We start from the raw sequence: 22,957 nt of genomic DNA, 5'->3' as shown, positions 1-22,957 counted from the left end.
GAAAATGTGTGGAAATCAATGGGAGGAGAGCTGCAGTAGCGGGCGGAGAGTGAATGACCAGTGGTGAAAAAATAGGAAAATTCGCTGTTTAAGCATACTGTTCATCACGTGTCTGATATAGACCTATAGGACCATTGAAGACCCTAAAGGGAGGATCAATCGATACAGATTTGTGTCATTGCGCCATTAGTTGACTATAAATAAGTTCGTGATATCAGTAAAATAAGTAACAAATAAAATACAACAAGAAATAAAAATACAAATCTTTACTCAGGATCATTGGTTATCTGTATGTAGAGACTACTGCAACTGAATATTGATCCTGAACATATCTGATGTTAATGCTGCTGTGTCAAATTGTAAATGACATTGAAACTAAAATGGAATTGCAATAAAGTATTTATACCACAAATCCAGGAGGTTGATAAATTATTATGAATTATTCGAACTCCCTTGAAGCCATACAGGTTTAAAAGTTTTCTGGTGTAGGAAGCAGAAAACCTTTTTAGTGCTGTATCACTAAAATGTTAAATTGTTCAAAATTGTATCATCTTATAGTAATTGTACTATTTTTAGGATGGAGTGTGAAATATTTGATCCATATTAAAATTAAATCTTCTTTCTTTCTCTGTCACACACATTGTTTACGATTCTTAAATTTCTATCAATTCTACAAGTTTCCAGACAGCATTGTAACAGTGCACATATTTAATTTTCTCGTACAACCCAATCTGATGATTTCCTGGGAATGTAACGTGTGTTTTTATAAGGACATTCAGCATCACACCACGCACACCCACATACAGTACGATGATGCTTCACATGCTGCTGCTGTTTACATCACTGCTTCCTTTCTCGTGGGAACCATGAAGGGCAGCTTATTAAAAGATGAGGGCGGTGCTTTCATCACTTCAGCAGAATTTGAGAAATGTCAGTGATTATGTTCATATAGAGAATAAACACTATTAATTTATAATAATACAACACAACAGTTGCAACAAATGATTGTGTTCAATGTGACAGGTGAGGGGTTTGAGTAGAGGAAAATCTTGATTTTAAAGACACAATTTAAAAAAATTGAGATGTTTCACTAGAAAGACCTTGAAATGTATTTGCAGGCTTTATTCGTCTGCTGCTGTAAATCTTATTGACATCATGTATCCATTATCAAATTAACTCATAGAGAAGATGTCACTGGGTGATTAATGAGTCAAAAGGTTAAATCAAGTGATGTAATTTTACCCCAGTATGACATGACATCATCACAATGAAATCACCATACAAGACTGGGTCAGTGTGAAATACAAGATATCTGTGACTCTCTCTGATTCATTTTGTACTTGACTGCATTTCTGATATACAGCATAAGTAGCAAACTTCCTGTTGAGTAGTTTTCATGTCATAATTTTTGGCAAAGGGCTCTTTTCATTACATAGTCCCAGTCCCACAGTTTCCTGTTTGGGTCAAAGGTTGTAATAACAACAGAGAGTCCTCAACACAGACAAGAAACCCATTATTAGCAGCCACTGATGGAAATCAAATCATAGTTTTCAGTGGAGCTTCGCAGTTAGCAGATAAAGCTGGGAAACCAAAACTGAACTCCATTAAGATTCATGTAGGAGAAATGTTAATATAGATATTTAAATGTATCTCTCCTCCACTGTAAATGGTTTTAACAAGGGAAGGAATATTTACTTTTTCATTAATACTTTTACTCTTTATTCTATCTGCATGTTGAGTTGAAGGCAGCTGTTCTTCTCAGAGAAGATGTTTTGACAAAGAAAAGACTGGTTTTCAGATTTTCATTCACTTGCAACATATATCAACATTCATCACTAGATGGAGCCATTTGCACCTAACTATATAGGAAGTCCTCCTATCTTCTAAACATAAGATACAAGCAATCAATCAGATCCAAATGAATCCTCAGACAAACTCCTTTCTACAAGTTTATTGAACTCTTTACTACAACACAATGGTTCACATACAATACAGCATAGTGATGTGTCTATATATACAGAAGTTATGCACGGTGATTCACATAATCATGTCGACGCTACAGTATAATAAATAAAACAAACATTTTGGATTTCTCTGAACAGAGTTTGCGTGTACCTCTCTTTTGCATTTTAATATGCCATGGCACGCTCTTTTTCATACAAGATTAACAATATATAGCACATGTATTTTAGATATGTTGAAATCAGACAGTGGAATTGCAGATGACAATATATCACACATTCCACCCCCCCTTTAAATTTATTACACTTAAAACATGATGTCAAATAGAGGGTCTGCTTGAACACGTACAGTAGGGTCTGACCAGGCTAAGGGATTGTTTTGGATTTCATGTGCTAGAATGAAGCTGTAAAATGAAGTTATTTCTGTACTAGACACACAGACTTGACTGATTATCAGCAATCACATAGTTTTAAGCCTATGAGGAAGACAGCGGTAATGGCCCATGGTGGCTGTGATAGTGAATGTGAAGCCCTGAGATGTTGTTAATGCCAGTAAGAGCATGAGACCGAGCGGTGCTGTCATGGTTAAGACTGTTAAGGATCAGACAACTGCAGAGCATCACACTTTCCTACAGTATTTGAGTTTAATGACTTGCAAAACAAGTCCAGTCATGCAATGTAATACACTGAACTTCCCATAGAGAAAGATTTTGAATATAACATTTGGAAGATTTTGTCATGCAAATAGCAAAAGATGTGCAAACAAACTCTGGAGAATCTGATCAGGGTAAATTTAAATGGAGATTAAATACATCTGGAGAAACGTATCTTTCAAAGACATGCCAACATTTCCTAAAACTGATGTTTTGACCTTCAGCACACCTGTCACTTATGCAAAAAAGCTGCTTGGTTCTTTTGCATTTTTCCAGCGAGACACTTCTGGTCAGTCCTTTACAGTAATTCAGTGATTCAACTCAGTCCAAAATCATTCATATTCTCATTCCACACTTGAGATATGCTGCTTTCTTCTTATCCAGATTGGCTGGTCAGGATATCTAATAGAAGAATTACAGCACAACTTTTAAACAAGCGTCAAACAACAAGCGTCTGTCAAAGTGTCGGTCTATCCCAGACTGGTGGCTGCTCAGCTGGGCCCTGAATCACTGAATCACATCCGTACAGTCGTAAAAGGTTCTTTGATATTACTACACAAATCAAACTCTAGATAGGCCAGGGGAAGCATGTCAACAGTGTAACTTTACATTTAATCCAGCTCTGATCCTGCTATATGATGCAGAAAGAAAATGTGTATGAAGGGATCTTCAAGAGAAGACAACTACTGCTCTGTACAGCAATCGGCGTACTAAAGTCACAACTTTCTCTAGAAACTCTAAGATTAGCTCTTATTCAGCAGTTGAAAGGATGATAGTATACTGTAATAAGTGTATAATAAGTAGCTCTAGAGGTAGTAATTACAAATGTATGCACATGACAGCGTGTTAGTTTGATCACAAGAGATCAGCTCTTTTTAAGGCTCGGTAAGAAGACTCAGGAGGTGTGGGTGCGATGCAGGGAAAGGGCCACATTAAATGGATGTGGGCAGCATTACCTGAAATGCACATAATACAGCTGCAACATCACAGTATCAAAGCTATTACAAAAGTTGTTCTCAATGCAGACTGCAAGCCTGGGCTGCGTTTCCCTGACGCATTTTTTTTTATGATGTCCTCTTAAACCCTCTTAAATTAAAACTAAACTCAGATCTTGTTTTTGTTCATTTTCCTGTGTTTACGCCACAGTAACATAACGACCCAGACTTGGACTCAAATCTACTTTAAAATAGAAAACCTATAGCACTGACACCAGGACCGGGATTACAGGAAACCAGCTCTCTCTCTCTCTCTTTGACATCTGTCAAAGTCGATCAGACGGTTCACACACAGCATACCAGCTCCTGACTGGAATCATGACACATGCAAAGATTTGAAAGCTAACCCGCTAAGCGACATGCATGCAGGGTGTGGGTCTTCTGTTACAAGTTGGCGTTAACACACTATACTCTTATTTACGACAGAGAAAAAGGTCACGTCTGCTTACAGTATGTCATCCACATGATGCCCTTAAGGAGATGTGTGCAGGGGACGGTGGAGGCTGTGCATTCACACAAACAGTTGCTGGTCAAAAACCTCTACTGGAGTATACAGCACTATTATTTACAACATGTGTGTACTAAGTAATCAGAGATGGAGTCAGCCCCCTTTCAATTCAACCACCTTAGGAGGAAATCAGTATCAGTGATATCTGGTGACAAACTGATTGGCTGAGGGATAGATGAATTGATTAAGTGAAATCCTATATTTAAAAAAACAACTAATTCTGATTTCATGTATTTCCTGTGCTGATTGAATTGGAGGACACTGGACCCCAAATCTGAGGGTGAGAGTGGTCACCACAGGAGCAGGAGGGGCTTCATATAGTTAGAAGACTAAAGGGCTACAGATCTTCATCGTCATCTTCATCAGTGATGCAGTAGGGGGACGGGAGACGGGCTGCATGCAGATGAGAAAGGAGGGTCCTTGGATGGGTACAGTGTTTGGTCATCTTCTGGAGAGAGAAAGGAAAAGGAAGTCATTGTAACAACAGAAATGTGCTTAAAGTTCTGAATGTGAATGTGTGATTAATGAATATAAAAATTATTATGATCAAAGGACCATAACTGTGATTTCTCCTGACAAGTTAGATCAAGTTCATTTTGTTCTATCCAAAGCACAACACCAATTCTTAGACATAGTTTGTACTTTTCAAGCAGTTTGTTTGGAAAATCAATTTGCAGATATTTGAATTAATTTAGTTCTGTTGTTTCAAAACTAAAGCTATCAAACAATGAGCTGAAACGTGGGCATGTGACAAAGTGTGCGTTGTTAGTTACCATGGTATTAACTTGCAGCGGTCTCCTGCTGAATGATGTAGTGCCTGTTTGAATCATCCACCTCACTGCCACAGTGAACATCACTTCTGTTAATGCAGATTTAAAAAACACACCATTCAGTATGTGACAGTACTGTACATAATCATTGGTCATGACACCTCTCTTCTACTGGACACATCAGGAGTGAATTTGTCTCCTGAGCTTAAGTAAAGAAATGAACAATTTATCTGGTGCATATCTCAAACATTGAATCTTCAATCTCAATAAAAAGGCTCCAACAAACACTCCTATTCCTACAGCTAAATCACCTTGTTTAATGTTTAATATACAGAAAGCAGCTCAGGCTTTAAATCTAACTAACTTTAACTGACATCCTCACCTGTTGTCATTGATGTCTCTCGTTTCACTGATGCTGTTACCTGTGGGAAACAAAACAGTGGTTCGATTTCACTGATTGATAAACACTATCAATACTATTACTGCTTTAATTACACTATTAATTACTATTAATTGTTGAATACAAAAATATAATGAACAATACATGTATTGATACAGAAGAAAACAAGGAATACTGAGCTCCTAACAATATATATGTATATATCTCATAATCTGAATACAGGTATGTCGTAGGTGTGTGTTCTTGTGCTTACCATTGTCAATGTTGAGTGGGTAAGACTCCAGTGTGTCTCCATTATATCTGCCTGCTCTGTAGCCCAGTGCTGTGGAAACTCTGTTGTGTAAAACATCGCAGAGAAAAACAGTCAAACACCAACACAGTATGTGACACGGTAGGTGATAGACAGATGTCAGATTCTGTCATTTAAAATGGCAATACCCGCTGCATACTGCTACTCAATGTCATGTGTGTCTTTTTAATGGATCTTTTGTAGTGATGTCAGATTTGTCCTCTAACCCCCTGAACACCACAGTATTAGATTTGTCAGTGTCAGACCTGTGTTTAAACCATGTAATGTTTAACGGGGAAAAAAAAGATGTGAGAAAGGATTAAAACCCACGTGTTGCTCTGGACAGAGTTGGGGTTGCAGTTGACGGAGCTCGGCTGTGTCCCGTTGCTCTGGAAGAGGGCGTTGCTGTAGGTGTTGGCGTGTTCAGTAGCACGGATGTAGGAGTAGAATGGGTTGGTGGGAGAGCAGACGGGCGGTTGCTTCGGTCTCACTGGCTTGGCTGTAAGGATCATTAAATAGAAGTACAACTGTTATGAAACCAGACACTGTAACTGAAGACCAGAATGATGTAATGAGAAAAAAAACTGCAAATGTGTTAGCTAATATTAGGGAAGTACCAATCTGTGCTGCATGTGGACGCCTCGATGCGTTCTTTGCCCTCATGGCATCCTTGATGCGGTCGACTTCCTGCTGGTAGCGGCGGCGGTCCATCATGGCGCCCTCCTTGGCATCCCTCAGTGCAGTCTCCAGGGCCTTAACTCTCTCAGCAGTAGACCGAAGACGTTTCTCCAGCTTTGGAAGCTCACAGCGCAGATCTGCATTGTCACGAACCAGCTGGAGGGAAAGAGAGAGACAGTAAGAGAGAGGGAGGGACAGAACGGACATGAGATATGAAATGGAGGGAAAACTGAAATATAAATGAAAAAAATTCAATCTGAGGAAAGGAGAGGAAGACAAGTGAGGAGTTAAAAATATATAGCTGAATATAACAGAATTCAATTCAATTCAATCTTTATTTCAGACCAGTTCGGTCCATAAAAACACACATACATCAAGACACAAACAAACAAAACAAAACAAAAAGTATATATATATCTAAAAGACATAAAAACACCCTCTCCAGTGCCTCAAAAAACTAGAGAAATAGCGGGTGAAGTAGCTAAGTTGATTAGTGTTTAAAGATGTACAAAAACATAAAATTGCGCTTAAATTGCCTTATTTAGTTAGTAAGTTGCTCTTCACCTGCACTCATCACTCAGAAAGATTTACTGTAAGGCCGAGAACTGCACATTTTCCTTGAATCACAAATGATTTATGGCTTTTGGACATACTGTAGTTGCATGAAGTGAAATATGACAACAGATCTTTATCCTGTTATGCACTCACTGAGCTGGAAGACATTGCTGTTTATTTAGTGTTTAGTTAGTGCAAGTAGAAGTCAAATGATCCCCCCAACATTGCTGTATCTCACCTGTCGTGTGTGCTTCTCACCTGTTTGTGAACCTTTGTAAGTTGGTCCAGGTTATTCTCAAGAAAGGAAATCTTCTGCTTCTGGGTGCAAGACCCCCCGCTATCATCAGGTTCCATTTCGGAACTCTGCAGAGAAGACAAGAAAGAAAATAACGAGTCAAAAGGATTTCTACTATAAGTTTTGAATAATTGTGGAACAAAATCTTCCACATTATTGGAGTTTCAAGACATAATTCTTTGATATTGACCATCTACATGCCCCCTGCACACACACACACACACACACACACACACACACACACACACACACACACACACACACAGCTTCTCAACAGCTAAGATATTTTCAGCCACAATTGTAGACATTTTCTGCAAAAGGGGTTAAAAAGTGTCTTTTCTCTAATCTACACAAATAGTGAATTTATTGTGTCATATACATGAAATGTTATATCAAGGGGATTAGAAGGGTGGAGGGTGTTGTTGCTATTCCCACTGTGGTTGATCAGGGGTAATTTAGGTCACTGATTCATTAATAGAGCCTGTTTATGGTGACTTCATGAGTAATTGCCTTCTCTTGACAGTAGGAATAAGGGCTCTCTTCAAGATCAATCAGCACCTCACTTCAACCTTTGGTCTGCATTGCATTCCCATTTCATCATTTTCCTCCTGCTTACTTTTTTAACCCGCGACGTGAGGTCTTGAACGAACAGCTTGCGCAGGTTGTGGAGGGTCTGGAGTTCGCGGGCCTGGGGTACAGACAGATGGAGACGAGGTTAGGAAGACAACAGTGGTTACTGTGACATGAGACAGAGGTTACATGAGAGAAAGGAGTGCAGAGGTAGATGGATAGTGTATAGTGTATATTTTACTCACGACAGTCTCCTCCAGACCCTTCAAGTCCTGTTTTGTCTGCTCATGGCGTTCGTGGAGGAATCTGACAGAAACAACAAAAACATAATTATAAATAGAACAATATTTCTATGTAATAAAGCACATGATGATATTTATATCTGTTGTTGGCTGGTAAGATATGAGTGCCCTCTGCTGGAATGTATGAGAAGGGAGACTGGACTGTATCACATGGTGCTCTGTATGTAATTGAATATGCCCAACACTTACGAGAGCTCCTCCAGGCGCTCGCTCTTGGTGCTGTCCTGACTCTTCAGGCGTTCAAAGTCAGCACGAACCTGAGCCAGCTCCAGCTCCAGCTTGGAGTTGCGACTGGAGGTGTGAAATAATAACACAAGGATACATACACAGATGTTTACTAACTATTAATCTATTGTCAAAAATAATATTAACAGCAGATAATGGATAATACTGTGAAATATAAGATCTATATTATCTTTGTATTAATAGAAAGAATTAATTACTCAGTGAGTTCGTCAATGATCCTCTGCTTCTCATTGATCTCATCCCGCAGGCGGGCCAGTTGCTGGTGATGGAGGCCACGGTGAGAGTCTCCCTGCTGACGAGGAATCTTCTGGAAATGAAAAAATCAAATGTACAACTTCTTGTAAAAGGCGCTGGTTTATGCAGGTACAGGTACAGTAATGCTACACTGGGGAGGCAATCATTGAATTCAAGATTTCATAAAGGCCTTATAAACTTCCTTACCTTGATATTTCCCTCCTCAGTCTCACCCTTCTCGCCTTCCTTCTCCTCAAGTAGGGAGTTATCTTGTAGGAGAAGAAGAGACACATCAGAGTAAGAGCCTAACAGGAGTTTGAAGCAAAATTCCCGAAACATAACAAATATGGCGAGTGTTAACGTGCACATATGTATGTTATTTAGCGTGTGTGTGCATGTTACCCTGGTCTTGCAGCTTGGCCAGCTCTTCGCTCAGGGAGTCGTGGCTTTCCTCCAGCAGCCTCTTCTTCTGCTCCACGCTCTGCATGTACTCGGTGAGAGAGCGGATCTTTGCCTCATGCTGTGCAAAGGGAAACCCCGACCAGCATGAAGTTTTTAAAATGCCATTAACACAATTTCAAACTGTAGTTACTTTAACATTATATCAGAAGGCTCCTCTTTTTCAGTCCTTCTCCCTCTGCCCTCACCTGAGAGATGAGGAGCTGGCAGGAGGACAGCTCCCTGCCAGTCTCTTCCATCTTGCGGTGGCACTCCAGCTGCATGTTCTCCAGCTGGCGGCAGCGCTTCACCATGCTCTTCACCTCCGATTTAATCTTACTGATGTAGAGGCGAGCCACCGTGAACTCCTCCTCGATCGCACCACTGATCTCCACCGGCTGAGGATCGGAGGAAAGATTAGGATTATCTTCATATATATTTCCACCGGTCATACAGGACAGGAAATGTTTTGTAGAGTCTACCTCTATGAACCTTTGGCCCTCTCCTCGCATTTCGTTCCAACTCACCAGCTTGATCTCTCCGTTGCCCACAATGGTGCTGAACTCACTGAGATCTCTCATCAGCCCATTGAGGACGTCAGCAATACGCTTCCTCTGCTGACCACTCACTTCCTGCATACGAGACAGCTCTGCCTCCAGCTCCATCAGACTGGCCTGCCACAGAGAAAATGAGAGGGAGAGAAAGGCATTAAGGATTAGAATAATTACCTTTCCCCACTAGAAAGCACTCACAGACCACATACTGTACTCCCACAACAAAATGCTTAGAAATATTGAATGTGCATCTAGTTCCAGAAACCAGGAGATCAACTGATATTTATAAGTCACAAGAGTGAAGTTAATATAAGAAAGAATACACTGTTGCAGGGGGGGCCATGATAAGATCCAGATCTGTGTTACAATACACACAGTGAGAAACAATACTCTAACTGGGTAATGAGGGTCATAACTCCTTTAGACATCCTCACTTTTACACATCATCTCCAGGGATATTGAAATGTACTCATATTATACCAGTCCCAATATTTAAATGCAGTAAAGATCTACAACAGACTTATTTTTAAAAATATATAATGAAAAAATAAAGAAAACCCTACTTTTAAAAGCCTCTTCATTTACATATTTAAATATATTTTCCACTCCTCCTAACCCTTGTTCAACATGAACACTGCACCACAACAGCAGGTGCTTGTCTCCATAGTGCAGCCAGTGCGTAAGTGGATCCATCTGTTCCACCTCCTGTCTCTGATTTTCACTCTATTCTGTCTCTCAGTCCACTGTTCACACCACTCTTCTTTAACTTACCATTTTCTGGGACAGCTGGTCAGCCAGCAACTGGTTCTGCAGGCCTTTCTCCTCCACTTCCTGGCTCTTCTGGTCATAGTTGATGGCCAGCTCCTCCAGTGCCTGCAGTACCTCCTTCACCTCAGCCTTGGCGCAGTCGCTCTCCACCTGCAGCCTGCCGAGTTCGGCCTGGACCTTGTCTCCATCGCCACGGGACGAGGCCAGGAGCTGGAAGGAGGTAAACATGGTGTGTCAAAGGAAGGAGATCTTCAGTTTGAAATTATCGCATCAAGTGTGAGTCTGTGTGTACTCACCTCGTCCTGATCCATCATTTGCTGCTTCAGTTTCTCCACCAACTGGCACTGCAGGTTGATCTCATCATCCTGCATCAAAAATCATTATAAATACCAACCTCACTGTCATCTATGCTCACTCACTAATATACAGGCAAAAAGTGTCTCTAATTAGTTTACCTTGTCATCAAGCTGCTTGTACAGCTTGCGGATCTCCTCCTCATACTTCTGACGCTCCTCCTCAGATATGCGGACCACAATGGAGGAGGTGTCGTTGTCCAAAATGGGGCGTTCCTCCACAGTCTCGAAACGGGTCACAATCTCCGCCTCGGTCCGTTCAGTCTCAGGCACGTCCTCACCTGGGGGGAGTGATAATGGGACAATAAGGACTTTGAAACAAAGACATGAAAATAATGCAGTTTTGTTTACAATCTCAGCACAGAAGTTTGTTTTAGCACCTGAATTGCTGGTTTTCCTGGGATTCAATTTCATCCCAGTTGTCTCACCGTTTCTCCAGCGGTTGAGCTCAGCCTCCAGCTTCTGGATGGTGTCCTTCAGAGTCTTGTTCTTTTCCTTTTCCTTCTCGAACTTCTTCTTCCACTGCTCTGCAGTCAGCTCCAGGTTGATGGAGGCGGTGTTCCTAATAGTCTTGGCACTGTAACGGGGGAAGACAAAGACAAGGACACAGAGGAATAATGTGAATCAGCTCTAAATTAACCTTAATGTTGCTGATGTAGTTCCATTGTCAACTGACAATTAAGTTTTACAAAGAGCCACCAAAGAAATAAGATTTTGTCACAATTACCATTATTTTCCTCAAAATAAATATGTAATACATGCCATGTAGTCAAGTGAACAGTGTCAACTAGCATCTGCATCTGCCTTGTTTGGATTTTAATAGGTCACATCTAAAATAGATCCTTGCCCTGCTTTTGAGAAGTAAATATAATCAGTTTCAGCAGCACATGAAAACGCTGCAAACATTTAAATTCCCTATCTAAGATGCATTGACTGTATCCACAGATGTATGTACCGTTGTCCAAACATCAGAGTCGACTTGGTCTCTGCATCGTTGTAGCTGGAGGGAGAGCAGCAGATGAACATGGTGGTACGACAGTTACCACCAAGGGAGTCCTGCAGGATGCGGGTCATCTTACTGTCACGATACGGCACATGAGTTTTCTGCAGGAGAGAGTGAGAGATGGAAGAGAGGGGGAAATGGAGGTCAGAAAAGAAACAGGGATTTAAAAAAACAGAAAGAAGAGACAAAGAAAATAAAAGAGGGTAATTAGAGAAAGAGGGAGAAGTAAGAAAAGAAAGGCAGAGATGGGCGACACAAACGATCAAGCAACCAAAACAGATGTATCCTTCATTTGTCTCCAGATTTTGTACTCCTGCAGTGATTCATCAACAGACTTTATGATACAGCAAACATTTACACTTTTCTATTCCTTACAAATCCCAAAGCCACTGACAAAAAGTGGCAGATTGATTGTACCGCATCAAATTAATCTTATAATTGGCAGGGAAAGTTTTTGGCATTTGATGGCCAAACCTAGTGAGTTGGCAGAAAGGAAAGAAAGGTGCAGGTACAGGAACGATGCATTTCATTAACAAGTCAACAGGAGGGACAGACAGCTACTGCACATAGTGTAAAAGTGTTGTTTTAATTTATTTAAAATCCCAAAATTGTAAAATAAAATCAAGCTTTAGGTGTTGAAAAGTTGCATATGTTTCACTTAACCTAGATGTGAAGAAAAATATAAGCTACTTAGATGCCACAAAAATATTCAAACACTCATATACTCACACTTCTGTAGTAGTAAAACAATCATATGTAAAATACAATTCTGTTATTTTGGAGGCACGCAGTGGCAGTTGTTACTGTGGTGTCAGAATGAATGGAAAGAAGATAAGTGAATCTAGCTCACCGTGCCCTCAGCCAAGGCAGAGATGACGTTTCCCAGAGCAGAAAGAGACTTGTTGATGTTTTTAGCCTCATCCAGGACGGCTCCTGCAGCTCCAGTCTTACTGACCTGGAATAAAGACACAGACAGAGCCAGTCAAGTCAAATATGAGAGACAAATAACTTAAGACAACCACAGAAACATGGATGAAGTTAAATGGAAGAATATTCTCCACATTCATGTTTTACTACAAAAAGTGATCAAACACAATGATCTCCTACCTTTTCACTGCCAGCCAGATCCACCAGGTAGAGTTTTCCACACAACTTCTGCTCAGTCTCCACATGCTCCTGCTTGATGTTGATCAGGAAGATGCTGTGGCTGCGAGAGCTGTGCTCGTTCATGTCTGCACAAAGACAGAAGCAACACAGCAGTCAGAGGCAGTCAGAGGCAACGAGGTTACCCTACTTACAGTTCTTAAATGAATCATTTCAGTGAAGATATTCATTTAAATAAATGTCTGTTAAGTCACTATCTATCACCAAATGAGGTAACACACCAGTGATTGAGTCTATGGCCCACTGATGAAAGGGCTTACATTTACAGTATTACAAACTGGTTGGGAGAAATCACAAGAGGCACACAGTTAGTGACTCGTTTTCCATCATCTGCCAGAAAGGATAGACGGTACTAACACAACAGACTCACTCCTAAACTCGAGTGTGAAGCGGCGTACTATTCTGTCTGGTCTCTGCTAGCGACCAACTGACTGATGTCACACAGGCAACACTGTTAGGATCCTTGGGAAATGAGGTCCAAAACACACCTGCAAATACCGCTTATTACCATAGGTGCCGCCACAGAGAAGGAAATAGAGATCTTCAAGAGTGAGCTAATTTAAAAATAACACCTCTGAGAGTAATTGTTTTCATAGGGTTGATGAATTCAAAAAGGAGAAATAATACACACAAAGCCTTTAACGGACAACAATAAGGGCGAAAAAATACAGACTAAACTCTTTAATCTACATTTCTTATCATCATCTAGATCATTATTTTTTATTATAGAAACCAGAATGAAAAAAAAACTATAACCTACTATCTATAATGATACATGACTGTTGTTGATCATCTGATAATGTCCCCTTAATGCACTGAAACTAAGAAATGTATGGGATTTTGTCAACCAGAACTGCAGCAGTGTGATGTCACGCAGATAACGAACAGCACTCGTTTAAATGCCTCTCTCCGTCAGACCTCCTCACAAACAGAAAGTTCAGGTTTCCATACAGATGATATCTGAGGGCATCAGCTCAGCGTCTGCAGAGTGTCGCCCCATTATTCTGCTATCAGCACACCGTTCTGCAGCACAGTGAGTCAGCAGGCATCAACCAGAACAGGAAACTGAGAAGACAGTGCTGCCAGGGAACACAGATTTCAGTAGATCTGATCCACTGCTGCTTAGAGTCTGTTGTTTTTAAGACTGGGGTGGTGGAGATTGTTGCACACATTATTACCATTTAAAAGCTTTACTAACCAGACTTTCTCTTATTATGGGTTATTTCTAAATTCATTTTAAAAACAGAGATAGGATCTATTTAATTTGTCCCCATGGAGACATTTGTGTCAACATAAAACATATCTTCTACTGTATCTCCCCCACAAACACATAAAATCCATATAATGCGAAGCCCACACAATAGTTCATACTATCTATGCGTGGTTGTTGCTTCATTATGATGTCACTGTTTACTAAAAGTCGTATCACATACAGGCTGAAATGACTATTATAGCGATTTAGCATGCACCGGGGGACTCCTCTGCCAGCGAGCAAAAGCTGCAGCTTAAAATGGAGAGAATAAGCTGGGTCAGACAGTATTTTACTGGCCTGTCTGGAATGAGGCTGCTCAGAAATCAGCTCAGTGGACGGATGATTCATAACACTCATGTTTTTGTATTTTTATAGTGGTCTGTACCAGATGACAAATCGGAGCTTTTATCTTTACAGACAAATTGCCAATAAAAACTGTAGGGCTGACTCAGTGCCTGACTGCATCAAAAAATATTTCATTCAAACTCTGCTTGACAAAAATATCCCTTATTATTAGATATAAACTTTTCATCTTCATCTTACATTAGACACAAAAAGCTTTTGAGACGACAAATATTACTGTGACAATTTGAACAGCATTGGAATATAACTTGTAACTTAGATTAGGTTGTTCATCTTTAATCTATCTGAATGAATATGAATGATAGTGATTTTAACAGTGATGGTGGGGCTGCTATTTTTGTCATCTGAACAACAGCTGGTGCATTCAATGTACTTTATTTTAAATGCAAACCTCATTTTTCATTCATCTGGCTGGCTCATTACCATAGCTTATCAGTGTCAGAAAGCTAGACTGCAGTGATTTAGTTTAAGGTGATTAAGGACCGTTGATGTTTACGTCTCAAATGTTAAGGTACAAACATAATTTAGAAAATTATTATTTAAAGGTACTCAAATCATTTAAATTAATTACAGTTTATATCACTGTAGGGCTGCAACAATTTGAATGAAACAATTTTGATAATCAATTAATTGTTTCAGTCATTTTTCATCAAAATACACCAAATATTCCTTCATTTCAGCTTCTCATTTGTCTCATCTTTGTTTTATGTGATAGTAAACTGAGTATTATTGTGTTCTGGACAGTTGGTTGAACATTTTATAGACTAAAAGAATAATTGATTAATATAGGGAAATGTTCGATAGTTGCAACCAAATATCACTGTAACATATTGTAGGCCATCAAATTGACTTGGCACTGTCAGTCACTGATCTTCATGGATGAGTAAGCACTCAATTCTAGTCCTGCAGCGAAGATGTTGACTAATGGCAATGGCTGACAACAAAAGTAGAAAAGGTCAAACTGAAATGACTGATTTCTTGAAAATGTCACAGTCTAATGTGAGTATGTGCCAACACACTGAGAACCGAGACACAAAATGCATTAACTGTGGAATACAGGACTGCACAGGATGAGATTTATAACAGTGAAACAGTCTCTGTGTTTTTGCTGAACACTGAATCCCAAAGCTCATCTGATCTCGCTCATTTTACTTCAGTCTGCAGTCGACCTCAGCGCCGTGAGTCAGCACAAGACTCCAACACAGAAAAAACAAATTAATAGACGTGCTGGCTTGTTGCCGAATGGTTCTCAGAGGAGTTTCCTTTTGAAATACCTCCACTGCAATACAAAATCTGTCTCAACAGTAGCAACTGAAACGTTAATGATAAAAGATGAGAAACATATTGCCCCTATTTGGTTTTTGTTTTCTATCCCACTGAAGTAGCCAATATAAGACAACAGCTTACAGTAATGCACCATTTTTAATGCTTTTATAAAGTATAGTCTTTGAGTTTACTGGTAATTAGGTCACATGTTATTTTTGGCTGCTTTCTTGCACTGTAATGAAATATTGTAGAACTATCGGAGCCATTACTTAGATATTATTACTGGACCACAGAGGAGTGAGTCAGCAGCATAGAGGCCGAAACAAGGTGCAGGAAATACAGATCAGAGGGATTTTATTCCTAGTTTTGTAACATCGACTAAATATAAACATACTGTTGCCAGTGTACCAAAAAATCCACTCCCTGAAAGTGGATTAAAAGAGCAAAAGCTGTTTCCTGTTTCTGTTTGTTACCAGCAGCGACTTTATTAAAATAATGGCTCCAGGCAGAGACAATGTTCTGCTTTCTCCAAATCCACAATAATTGTCCAATGCTTCCAGGTACATCACAGTAAAGTCCATGTGACGGGATCTTATTTTTTTCATGAGAATAAATGAAGCATGAAAATTATAGTGGGCTTTAACACGAAGATTACATAACAAGACATAATAACAGGCTGCATGTACTCAGCTGTCACTTCACGCGTCAGTAATGAGTCACGAGTGCTCGAATAAAAGAGAAACCAGAGCTGGATCTCGTACTCTTGACAGGACAGTACAGAGACAAGAGAGCTAACTTTACTGTTGAGATGGAGAGCTAAAAATATTTCACTATTGGATAAAGACTCACTGGTCACAGCAACATGGCGGTTAGATTTGCCCTCATCAATCACATCCATAACCTCATCAGGGCTGGAGACGAAACGCTCGGTGCATCCCTGAGAGGAGAGGAGAGGAGAGGAGAGCAGAGGAGAGGAGAGGAGAGCAGAGCAGAGCAGAGCAGAGCAGAGCAGAGCAGAGGAGAGGAGAGGAGAGGAGAGGAGAGGAGAGCAGAGCAGAACAGAGGAGAGGAGAGGAGAGGAGAGGAGAGGAGAGGAGAGGAGAGGAGAGGAGACAGATTTAACATCATGGCTATGACAACCAGAGACAAATTGTTACATACAAAGCACTATTTTCACAAACCTTCACATATGGGACCCTGTTCTTATCCTCATGGACAGACAGGTTGGTCTTTGTCACTAAAAATATAGAAAGAAATATTTTAGACTGAAGCACTAAAAAATATGCAGTAGTTACATTATTATTACTATATAGAGTTTGCAGACATCACTGACCATCCAGAAGGTCACGAATTTTGTCCATGTAGATTTCAAAGTAAGAAACCTGTGAAGAGGAAAGAAAAAAGTTGAGATTTAAATCGTAACATGAAAAAACGAACTATTTTACTGGTCTGAAGCAGAACATGTTTGCCAGACAAAAGAACAGGAAAAGTGGTAAAGATAACAGGAAACAAAATGTTGAATAAAGTTACATAAAAAAGATATAACACCAAGCCACAAACACAGCAGACACCTTGATATGGAATTCCAGGTTCTCGTCCATGGCAAAGATGTGGTTGAAAATGTCCTCAGCGATGCGAGGAATGATGCCCATCTGGTGAGGATCATGCAGCTTGCCCTGAAATACAGATGATGATGGTATGTTCAGGTATAAGACTGTGTATTTTTCTAGGGTCAAAGGTTAATTAATACTGAATTCAATAATTACTCTATAGAGGTATTCAGGCTTGTGGGAATAAGAAGCACATTTTTTCAAATATTAGAAAACAACAAAAACTTAAATCATCATAAAGAACAAACTCCATGATGTTAATGATAATAATAACAATCATTTATATTTAAAAAAAAGTCCAAAAAAAAGTTTCTAGCACTCAAAGCAAAGATCAGAATAATTAAGCTAAGTAGAGGCCAAATGCAAATGTGTTATTTCTACAAAAATTAGAGCCAAGAATGCCAGAAATACATCAAAATGTTTAATAGTCAAGAGACACAAAATAAATACGAAACAAAAGATGCTGATTTTTTTTTTATAGCAAACGTAATCATTTTTTATTGTACAGCTGGTTTTCTTTAATTGCTCTGAAAGCTGTACCTCCATAGTGTGAGTCTTCCCGGAGGAGGTTTGTCCATATGCGAAGATAGTGCCATTGTATCCACCCAGCACATCTATGACAAGGACAACACAAGGAGTGAGACCACACACAGCATGTGCATTTCAATCATCTCAAGTATTTTGATGCAGCTGTTCATTCATACCTTTGACAATCTGCTTGGCGCAAGTGTTGTACACCTGTTCCTGGGTGGTGTTGGTCGGAAATACTCGATCAAACACATAGGACCTCCCCTGTGCAGGAGACGAGAGACAGCAAACAGTTAAGAAAAGATAGAAGAAATAAAATGGTCCATTATTCTTCTAATTGTTTTCACTGCAGTCAAATAACTCAAAAAAGGTGCAGTGTTTAATCTTTGATGTTATATTTCTGTATTTTTGCTATTACATGACAGGATGCAATGATGGACACAATAATGATAATAAATCATCTTGGATACTGTACAGTAAAACATCCACAAGACTTCAATCTCTTTGCCAGCAGCTAGTCATCAATATAAACTTTGGGAAATGATGTCATCCCCATGAGGCAATCTAACTGAGTCATCCTCTGCTGCCCGTGGCTGACCATCACAACGTCTATATAAGGAAATATATATATATATATCTTTTTTCTTTCACATGTGTGTTTAGCACGTGTGAATTTATAAATAAAATGGCCGGTGCAGGACTGTATATATTTTGTTTAGTTTGAAGAAGAGCATGTAGTTTGAAATGTCACTGTTGGATGTCTTAATAAACTGCATCTGAGGGAGCTACAGTATGCGGACCTTCATTTTTCTTTGTCCCGTGCCAGACAATGAAACAATAAGACACACTGATATAAAATGGGCGTACGGTTCTTAAACTTTAACATGTCATCTCTCTTTGGCAAACATACATAGATGTTACTGTGGAGCACAACATTTCACTGTTATCATGTGAAAACAACAATTCTAATGATACATAATCACACATATTCATATGAAAAAAAAATTTTTCCTTTGAGACTGCTATTTCTCGGGATGATAATACGCTTTTATGAGAAAGACGAGAAGCTAATGTCATTTCTTCCCCCTAATAACACAATATATATGTTGTTTTGTGGATGGTTTATATAGTCCTGGCTTTATCTCCTCCACTGTAAGTCATCAACAACAGAAGATGATATCAGTGTTTGAGGAAGCCAGCTCTGCAGTATTTCCTTCTGCCAGCGATTCAGAGCCACATCTCATCCAGGACCCGACAACTTTCCATTACTACCTTTAAACCTAACATGGGACTATAGTCATAGGAAAGACAAGACAAGTGTATCACAAACGGCTGCGTATCAAGCAAGATGTTATTACTTTCCACTGACAAACATCTCCCTACTTGCACATCTAAAGCTCTTTAAACTAATGAACACACTGTATCTAATCTGTCCAAAAAACAGCGTGTGAAAACATCATGTTGTTGTTTACAGGAATTATATTCATACATACATGTAAATGTAGACTATTTAAAGGCTATGGTGGTTGCCAGGCAACACTATTTTTTTTGCCTTTGAACACAGCCAAGTTAGCTGTTTCCCCTCCTTTCTCTTGTCTTTATGCTAAATTATGTTATTTAATGGACAGATAAAACAGTAGTCAGTCAATCCTCTGATCGAACTCTCTGTAAAAATCCATAAAGTACATTACCCGTTACTTTAAAATGACAAGATGCTGAAATCTGACTGTGCGGGGGATCGTTTCATAAAAGCACTTTGGGAGCATTGCCACGTCTCACAAATGATTGTCACTTGTGTCCCACAGTCCTCAAACATGCTCATTACATTGAGTGTTTCTTTGGATTAGTTAAAATTTAACACGAGAGAAAATAATCTTGGATTGCAAGTCACCTAACTTTCATGTTGCAAATTTGGTGAAATGGGCCACAGTCCAGTAGCCCACATACCCATCTGTTTAAAATATGAACAGAAAACTCCAGTAACATGTTTCTACTGTTTCAAAGAAAAAAGATTAAAACTGTTTAAAAGCTTGACATGAAAATACATTGACTTAAAGCTGCATGTTGAACAGATAGCTACACTAAGCGAGTGGGCAGGAATTCAGTGTTTCTCTGATTTCAGCATACTATATATATAAATACATATATATATAAATAATTCCCATTCGTGCACACAATACAATTAAGTAGGTCAGTAATAATAGAAACACACTAATTTGCAATCAATGTACAGCTCTGTAATAAAGTTTGTGAAGACTCCATCTTTGCTTACTTAATATTTATACATGTAAATTATTCTTCAGAAGTCTTGTTTTTAAGCTATATTCTCACTCTTGCAAAGTCTGCATTTTTACATTTTGTAAAAACAGGAACGTTTCATAGCAGGCTGAAATCTACAAAGGCAAGTATGTTTATTTCATAATGTGTCCCCAAAATAAACCAGCTCCATATTAAAACAATACAAACAACCATTGTGTTTCATGCTGATGAGTGACTCAGCCCTGACAAGCCTCGCTGCAGAAAACAGACTATTAGACTGAATGTCACCGTCCCATCCGATACAGAGGCCACAATGCAACACAATAAGGAGAGCTGCCAGAAGATGAGTCGTATTAAATGTCATTAACAAATTGACTCATCGGCAGGCCGCCCCCATGACAGAGTGATTTAGCAGCTAGAGGGAGAGATATGTAGACCTGGGACAAAATGCAGATGGATGAATGAGGGAGGGACAAGGTTAAGAGTCAAAGAGGCAGGGACAAGAAAAGACAGATATAGGATCAACAGAATGAGGTGGGGAACTGAGAAATATTTGAGACAGACAGAGAGGCAGACAGATGGAGCCAGAGAGAAGAGAGAAAGCAGGTCAGTCAGGGAAGCGTGAGCTTGCTGGATCATTATTGATCCTCTCTGTAGGCAATTAGGGAGATCAGTTTCTGACTCTACTGTCCAGCATCACATTAAGAGGGGAGAGGAAGGTCAGGCCGAGATGTTTCCATCATCCCTCCAACATCATCGTCATGATGAAAATTTCTGGGGAGCCATATTTCTTATAAACAGCTGCTCTCATTGTTTTTATTATGATGGCATTAATCAATGGTACCAATTCAATATCACTTTTCTTAGTGAAATCAATGCAGCAAAATCAACATTTTATGAAACCTTTTTCTGTTTTAGAACTCAAATACTAAAACTAGATAACTATATGAAAACAAAAACAACATGTGACACAATATGCCAGTGCAGCTGTGTTATTTAAATCTTTTCTCTAATACAACTCAGTTTCTTTCAAGACTTTTCTAGAAATTAATGTTCTCCTTTGTGTCAGCATTAAGCACAGGTTAATTAGAGAGCGGTTAATTAAATCAAACACCCAGAATGAATGAATGAATGAATGAATGAATGAATGAATGGTCCCATCAACATGAGTCTGGAAAATACTTTGCATTCACTAGAATTTACCTTTGAAGGCAGTGTGTTATGAATCAGTATTATTCATGACTGACTGATACCTTTAGGCTTGCAGAAAATTACAGAGTTTACCATTTCAAATATGAGATGTCAGTGATCTGTATCAATGTAACATGATTGAAAGGGCTGTAATTATGATAACAATAATAATGTTTATTATAATAAAACAAGCTATGTATCATTCATAGGCAGTGCAGACCTCAGTCAGCTGATGCAAGAGGCCAGCTGGCGCATTTATACAACATTACACCTATTTCTGCTTTGTCATGTTATAGAAAAGACATATTTTGGAGGGGTTACGATGAGATGTTCCCTTGTGCTGGACCTAGTATCATGTCCAATCCACAACCCAAACAGATGGGTCGAGCAGCTAATGATTTATTGATGAAGGGCCTCCATGCACAACAAAGCGCCTCCCTTTTACTCACCCCGACGGCAACAGTGTCGTCTCCTTGGAATTTGGGGAGAAACAGATCCCCTCGTAAAATCTCGGCCTGGTTGAGAGGTCGAAAACGACACAACACTTTAATGTTGCACTCAGATGTAATATCGCCCATGGCGCAGATTGGAGGAGGAGGAGGACGGATGCTGCTTTCTGCTGGGAGGAGGGATGCTGCTGAGGCTGGAGGCGATCAGATGCTGGTTGGGGCCTGATCTGATCGTCCCGATAAACGAAGGGAGAGGTGCGGTGATGCTTCGTCCTTCTCCGTGCAGAGGACTGTGAGGGTTGTGGAGAGGTTGTGCTGCTTTATCTTGACAAGCTGAGAAAGGCTGCGATTTATTTATGCGCAGCTGGACGGTGTTTCCGTGTCGCAGTGAGGCGGGTTGGCTAAAATAGATGTCAAATCGCAAAACGATCCCCTACATTATTAAAAAAATCAACTGTGATGATGCTCGGTTCTTCTTGTTGCTGTTTTTGCCGCTGCCCGTCTTCCCTTGCGTGTTGTTTCCTTTATTTTTCGGGTGCGGCGGTGTGAGTGCGTCTGGCCGGTTGAAGGTGAGATACTGCTGGAAGGACAGTGAGGTAAAGCTGCTGCTGATCGGCCTGCTTTGGTCGCCACAGCGTCCTCTATCGGCGGCTCTATGAAGGGCGTGGTCTGCATCCTCTTTAAAGTGGTACCCACCTCAGCATCATCAGCTCAGCATCCTCACATGCCGAGCCACATGCTGCAGTCACATCCAAACACAGCAGCGAGGATAACTTCATTACTCTCTGTGAAGCAGCCTCAGGCCCGTTGATGCAGTGACTAATCATCACTGCCATTCTTTGGCCCTTTTCCGATGCCTGACTATATTTCTTGGAAGGCCTATATGAAACCATTATGGGAAGGTAGTGGAGGTTATTGATTTAAAAGATGAGCCTCACCTTGAGGCAGCAATGATGCAGCACAATGTCAAGACTGAAGTACCTCATCATCAAATAAAATGTTTCACATACTTGTACAGTGAGCATTACAAATACAATCTAAAAACAGTCACTGGCCACTAGCCTGACCAGTTTACTGGTTTATCTGCATCAAAATACATATAAATAATTGTGTTTACTATGGTGTTGGTGCAAATGTGGTGCCAGATTTTTAAATTTAAGGAATTTATTTGTACTGAAAATGTAAAAAACTCTAGATTCAAATTGGATCCATGATTAAAATCATCAACTGGGATTTGTGGGTTCCTGCAGGTCAATGACTAGCCATATAACTAGGCACTAATGACTGAAAGCTTTAACACTGT

General features: G+C 39.8%; 1 protein-coding gene across 1 annotated transcript; it reads right to left on the bottom strand.

Annotated features, from left to right (window-relative positions):
- Positions 1–4,897: 4,897 nt before the first annotated feature.
- On the bottom strand, positions 4,898–21,783 carry kif5aa (kinesin family member 5A, a). The gene is made up of 28 exons (XM_053318195.1): positions 21,655–21,783; positions 17,932–18,019; positions 17,768–17,841; positions 17,189–17,293; positions 16,951–16,999; positions 16,799–16,854; positions 16,467–16,554; positions 12,680–12,804; positions 12,423–12,527; positions 11,525–11,673; positions 10,998–11,146; positions 10,672–10,850; positions 10,513–10,581; positions 10,220–10,426; positions 9,422–9,568; positions 9,104–9,292; positions 8,859–8,976; positions 8,664–8,725; positions 8,420–8,529; positions 8,166–8,267; positions 7,920–7,980; positions 7,721–7,792; positions 7,068–7,172; positions 6,194–6,410; positions 5,907–6,075; positions 5,541–5,620; positions 5,270–5,309; positions 4,898–4,976 (listed from the first exon to the last, which is right to left on the bottom strand). The coding sequence occupies exons 1-28, from the start codon at positions 21,781–21,783 to the stop codon at positions 4,898–4,900; spliced, it is 3,123 nt and encodes a 1,040-aa protein (XP_053174170.1).
- Positions 21,784–22,957: the final 1,174 nt, after the last annotated feature.

This window comes from Scomber japonicus, chromosome 4 (genome assembly GCF_027409825.1).
Source record: "Scomber japonicus isolate fScoJap1 chromosome 4, fScoJap1.pri, whole genome shotgun sequence".
NCBI lineage: Eukaryota > Metazoa > Chordata > Actinopteri > Scombriformes > Scombridae > Scomber > Scomber japonicus.
The sequence above is the reverse complement of the archived record's forward strand: the minus strand, read 5'-3'. Positions and strand labels throughout refer to the sequence as shown.

Excerpts from the sequence above, each read along its gene's own strand:
- kif5aa (XM_053318195.1), bottom strand. The coding sequence starts at position 21,783 with ATGGGCGATATTACATCTGAGTGCAACATTAAAGTGTTGTGTCGTTTT. Across the intron at positions 11,674-12,422 it reads CTGCCTTGGCTGAGGGCACG|AAAACTCATGTGCCGTATCG; the intron begins GTGAGCTAGATT and ends TCTCTCCTGCAG. Across the intron at positions 6,411-7,067 it reads TTACAAAGGTTCACAAACAG|CTGGTTCGTGACAATGCAGA; the intron begins GTGAGAAGCACA and ends CTTTCCCTCCAG.